General features: G+C 36.7%; 1 protein-coding gene across 1 annotated transcript in view; it reads right to left on the reverse strand.

Moving 5' to 3' along the window:
• Nucleotides 1-4,521, reverse strand: part of LOC118641990 (cAMP-specific 3',5'-cyclic phosphodiesterase 4D-like) — a 155,596-nt gene extending 151,075 nt beyond the window's left edge. Inside the window, exon 1 of the mRNA XM_036279672.1 lies at nt 4,393-4,521. Within this exon, the coding sequence (XP_036135565.1) occupies nt 4,393-4,434 (42 nt within the window). The 5' untranslated portion in view covers nt 4,435-4,521. The remainder of the gene's footprint in view (nt 1-4,392) is intronic.
• Between the last annotated feature and the right edge of the window lie 1,479 nt (nt 4,522-6,000).

Below are 6,000 nucleotides of genomic sequence, written 5' to 3' on the forward strand. Positions count from 1 at the left end.
GAGTCAGAAGATCTTTAAGTTCTCTTCCAACTAGAAAAAGAAATTATATTTTAGAAACTCTATAAACTTTATAAGCCCTGTAAAATTCAGTGAAGCCATTTTTATGATAAACAAACATTAATACCATGTATTCTAAAAACAAATGATGTAGACAGTTGGAACAATTATGCAAGTCAGGATATAAAGCTTAAATTATTTGCCTTCTGTCATTTTCAATTGATGCACAATGTCTTATAGAATAGCTTCCCGTTTTTTAAATTTGTGGACTTCTTTCATTGTCATATATAAGACCATAGATTGGTCTGAAGGTATTTTAATTTAGAGTCATTTATTGGAAAAGTCTGCCTATGAGTTTATCTTAATATAATATTTAATAATATGAATAATATTTTATTCATTTTTATATTTGGTATTTCAATTTAATAAAAAATATAAGCACTTTGATTTATTTTAAATTAATGTAGTTTATGCAATTTTACTTATTTTGAATTAATTTTAAAAAAATAATTAATAATTAATAAATTTTAAAATTATATATTTTACTTGGTTTAGGAACTCAATATATATTAAGGTATAGATCAAAACTAACCACAGTATAGCAGCAGAAATAATGGAGGGGGGTACTGCTTTTATGCACTAATATTTGGAAGGTTTTAATAAATCAACTAGTATAGATCTTGTTTTGCTTATCCAGGATGAAAAAAAGAGAATATATTCAAGGTTGCTATTTCTAAACACTTTCTCCACTTAATATTTTGCAGGAATGGATAGTCTTTCATTTCAATAAATGAAGAATAAATTTAAAATAATTGACACTAGCCCTGGCAAGTTTGGTTCAGTTGTTGGAGCCTCGGCCTGCAGACCAATGAGTCTTGTGCTAATTCCGGTCAAGGGCATGTGCCTCAGTTATGGTTTGTCCCTGGCCCTGGTCGGGGTCGTGGGGGAGGCAACCAGTCGATGTGTCCCTCTCACGTCAATGTTTCACTTTCTCTTCCTCTTTCTCCCTCACACTCTATCTGAAGATAAATAGGAAAATATCCTCAGGTGACGATTAAAAAATAAATAAATAATTGACACTATATTTCTATCCATTTTAACATCTTGAGTTCCTAGAGATATATTGGTGGTGATATATAAGAATTTTAATTAGGTAAATGGCAATTTGTAGATCTGGTAAGGATATCTTTGGATCAAACTTGCATGATTTTTAAAAAAATGTATAAAAGTGTCTCTCTATTTCCTATATCTAATCAACAATCTGTTTGGGATATACATTTAATAATAAATTTAAATGTCTCAATCTACATATTGTATGGATTAAATAAAATTTCTCTCCAGACTCCTATATTTTACTACATCCCCATCTAAACAGCCTTAGACTCAGGTTCACCCTCTCCCCTTTCCCTCCTGGGTATTCACTCAGAGTCTCCATCTCAGTAGAAGGACCACATCCATCATGCTGAGAAAACCAGAAGCCCTAGAGCTACCTTCCACACTTTCCTCTACCCTACATCTCAAATCCAATGCCTTACCAAAAAAGCTCAATCATTTTATTCTTCTAAATATCTCTTAAATGTGTTCAGTTTCCTCTATCTTCCTATCATTGCCACCAATGAGTTTGTTATTCTAGCCTTTATGCATGACATTGACGCCACCGCTTTCCCCGCTTCTGTAGAGTCACTGCACGTGTGTTATCTCTTCCTGGAAACCCCTCCACTCCTACTTTGTCTAGTGAAGCTAACTCACCCTTCAGATCACAGCTTCAATCCTCTTTCCTCAGGGAAACCTTGCCTGACCTCCCTGAGGCCAAGTCTTTCTATTACAAGCCGTCATTGTGCTAGGAGGCTTCTCTCAGCAGGTGTCGCAGGTTATTTACTCATTCATTTTGTGAAAGGCACTATGCTGAGGGTACAGTGAGGACTAGACAAGCGAGGCCCCTGTCCTCAGGACGTTCACTTTCTAGGATGGAGGAAGAGGCCATTATATATGAGGACAGGTTCAAGAATACTTGCCCTATAAAAGAAGATACAGTGGAGAACTGTTATTTTACACTTATTTGTGTGATTTTTTATGAATGTCTGTCTCCCACAGCAGATCGTGTGGGACCATGCCTTACCTTTCTAATGTCTACATGCTCAGTTCCTCCCCCTTTTACCCACTACAACTACAAATTATCCTCCAAAACTAGCAAAATGTCACTTTAAGTAAAAAGTAGTTTGTTTATACATTTATAGCTAAAATTTTTCATGGATCCCTCCCAACTAAAGGAAGAGTTAGAGCATTAATCATTAAAAGGAACACTGCACCAGGTCTTGAATGTGAGGAGAAAAATGTGAACACTGATTTAAGTGTTTAGGAATAAATAGATGATTGTATAAAAACACCCCCCCCCCATTTGTGTGCCTTTGCACAGTGACAGATACAAGATATACAGAGACACACAGAGGAGCAGAGGCTGTTCTAACAGTTAGAACATTCTCTTTGGATTTTCAAAGATCACAATGCCAAAGAAAAACATTCTCAAATTCTAAATCAATTAATTCTTTAAACGTTGCTTATCAAAAACAGAAAATATCTGCTTCTAAGTGTACGATTTTGGATTTTATTATGGCAAAGATGTAAGGGGTGGGTAGGTGACATTTTTCGACCAGTGCAAAATAATGTCTTGAAACTCCAAAGTAACAACTTCTCACTAAGAAAAAGTCTGGCTCTTTCCTCTGGTAAACAGTCATCTCCTGCTTCGACTTGTCTAATTAAGTGGAAGCATGTCCTTTATGCCAGTGGATTCTCAAGAAGCTAAGAAGCCGTGAAACGACAGCAGCTGTTTACATTTGGACAAATGCAGCAACTCAGGCCCTAATCTGGGAAGTGTGAGCTCTTCTACCAAGATGAAAATTTTTGCATTAAGCAAGTTTAAATAGGAAATCTCTTAGCATAATTAAGTACTCGGAGTTCCTTAAAGTTATGGCCCAGTTAATCATTTGCTTTTAGAATGTTTTCCTCCAAGAATAGGAAAATCCTTAATGATGCATTTTTATTTATCCAAAATAGTCTTCCTTTTGCCTTTACACTTTTTTTCAGATTACATGTCTCTGAAATTTGATAAAAGAAGAAAGGATTAAGTGAATAGTTTGCTTTCATATTTAACTGAAATAAGAGAAAATCAGCAACAGAAAGATGTGTTTGCAGTTTGTTTTTTTGTATGCAGGTTACCTCCTTTCTTGATGAGTAATTGTCTAATAATAGAAGGAATTCCAGGTTTCCGGCCATGGCTCTTTATTTTATATAATAAGGCATACAACCAAACACCAACCAAGAAAACAAATGAATTTGGACATTCCCTCAGAGTTTGCTGAATTTCCTTGGTTATTAAACACAGTCAGTATTCAGTCAAAGAGCTGGCATATCTGGCTATTATCCCCATTTTGTTAAGAAATCCTATTGACCACACTATACTTCCTCTCCACATGCTCCTGCATTAGTTGCCCTTAAAAGCTGGATGGTAACTACAGGAAGAATTAAAGATGGTCTTGTGTTACTGGTTGTAACACAAAGCATTTCCATACTAGAGAAATGTGTTTGCATTTGTGGTTTTTTCTGATGCCTTCAAATGAATGTTCCTACGTCACAGCTACATCTGTTTGGATGCCTTTTTTCCCCTTGGGGAAATGAACAAAGGCGCATGTTCTTAGAACTTGTCTGACGGAAATGAACAGTCTACTTTTATCCCTGCCTTGTATAGCTTTGAATTGCTCTATTTGTTTATGCTTTCTTTCATAAGTTAATCGAAATCTAAAAATTATCACTATCTTGGTAACTTAAGAACACTCAGTATTTGGAAATAAAGGTTAACCTCCATCAGGGCCCTGGGGGATGTTACTTTAAAGGAGGAGAGATATTAAAGACACATGCCAGGGTAGAAAGCTCATGAAAATTATGTCCCACTGATCAAGTATTTGCATTATTCACTGTGCACATAACTTCCAGAATGTGATTGATTGAAGAAGAACCTAGTGGTGTTAAGTTCAATTTATCCTTTTGGACTTACCCAGAAAGTTTGATAAACAAGACATAAATTTTTTTAGTTTCAATTTTTAATCCTATAATTTTGGCATGCATCCCAAAGCCAGGGTGTCCAATATCATGCCAGTAGGTTTATACATATGGGTAGTAAGACACATAAACTGGCTGGAAGGGAATTCCCATCAAATGTTGACCAGGTCACAGAGATGAACAAATCTTCACTTGTTTATAAACTGCACACAGTCTGAGAACTAATAGTTAACCAAGGGTTTCTCATAAGCCTGGTTATGAAAGCAGTGTTATAATCCAAGCAGGAATAAGTTACATGTACACATTTTTAGAAAAGAAATGAAAACAAATGGTACTTACACTTTTGCTCCGAGAAAGCAAATCACAAGTATTTCTTTTCATGGTGGTGTCTAAAGTAATTCAGACGGGCAGGACTCGTTTCCACGGTCACCGCTCTCACTGCAACAATTATCCCCTCAAAAGCCAACTGGCATTCTGAAGAGAAAGGCAAGGAAATGTTTAATCAAGTATATGATTAACACGTGTACTTCGAAATGCTGTCTTACAGTAGGACAGTAATTCTTAAATTATTCATCAGAATAGGCTAAGATTATGCTGTGTTTAAAGCAGTAAAAGTACACATAAGTATTTCCAAAACAGCTTTTGTGAAATGTAAGTTAGAGATTTCAAGCACCATCTGTTTTCCATTAAATATTCACATCTACGTTTCTAGTAGCTGAAAAAAAGTAAGTATCGTAGCCACCACCTAAAGTTACATGTATGTAATGAAACCACAAACAGTATTGGGTATTTGATGATTTTTGCTGGTACAGCTAGGCACCCCTCGATTTTCCACCAGTGGATCACTAAGGTAGACTTTTCCACCACTGGAGGACTCTTGTCTACATCTGAGAACCCTCTGAGCACTGCAGCATGGCCTCCTGGTTTACTAGCAATAGTCCACAGTACAGTGAGCCATCCCAGTGCCCTTTAGTAAATTTGGTGAGTTCTCTACCATTTTGGCTCAAAGAGATTATAAGGGATGGTTTAGAAGAACAGTTTACCTAATTAAGCAATAACTATTTGTCAAAGAATATCCAGAATAGTTGCCACTTGAATAACATGATAGCCTCATTACCTAACCTACACTTCCACTTGACACTAAGAAGGCAAAGTTCTATTTTGAATTATGAAGAAAAAGCAAAGAGAATAACTATGGTGCTGTGTCATTCTGATATTCAGATACACACACAAACACACATACACACACACACACAAAATATATATATATTTGCATTTATCTTGAGACAGAGTGGGAGGGGGAGAAAGAGAAACATCAATGTGAGAGAGACACATAGAGTGGTTGCCACCCACACCACCCCAACCAGGGCCGGGGACAAACCGCAACCAAGGTACATGCCTTTAGCAGGATCCGAACCTGGGCATCTCTGGTCCACTGGCCGATACTCTAACCATTGACCCAAACCAGCCAGGGCTCAGCTATATTTGGGCATTGTTTACAAATCATAGGATATATTTACATGTGGGATGAGGGGCCTTTTAGGAAAGAAATCACTCCATGGGAAACAGGGATGAGGCAAATAGGCTTGACCAAAATACAAAAAATCTGACATTGCAGATGTTGGCGGACATTACAGGTGCAGACGGATTCTAACAACAGCGTGTATTCTATCATTTGGATTTGTTCTGAGCTTCTCAAAGATTTGTGTCTGAGGTTTACGGAAAAAAGTAACAGTGAACAAGGTCTGAAGAAATTGTTTTTGCTAAAATGATTGAAAAATATCAAAGTGCAGAGTAGTGTGAATTATATATTCAAAAAAACTGACTATATATATTTTTTAAAGCATACAAAACAAAAGGAGAGAGGACTCCATGGATCCCAGCATCTCTGTGGGCCCATGGAGGAGGCCAACCCTCAACAGCAGGAACACCCAATGGTCCCCCACG

Source organism: Molossus molossus, unplaced genomic scaffold (assembly GCF_014108415.1).
Source record: "Molossus molossus isolate mMolMol1 unplaced genomic scaffold, mMolMol1.p scaffold_m16_p_3, whole genome shotgun sequence".
Lineage (NCBI taxonomy): Eukaryota > Metazoa > Chordata > Mammalia > Chiroptera > Molossidae > Molossus > Molossus molossus.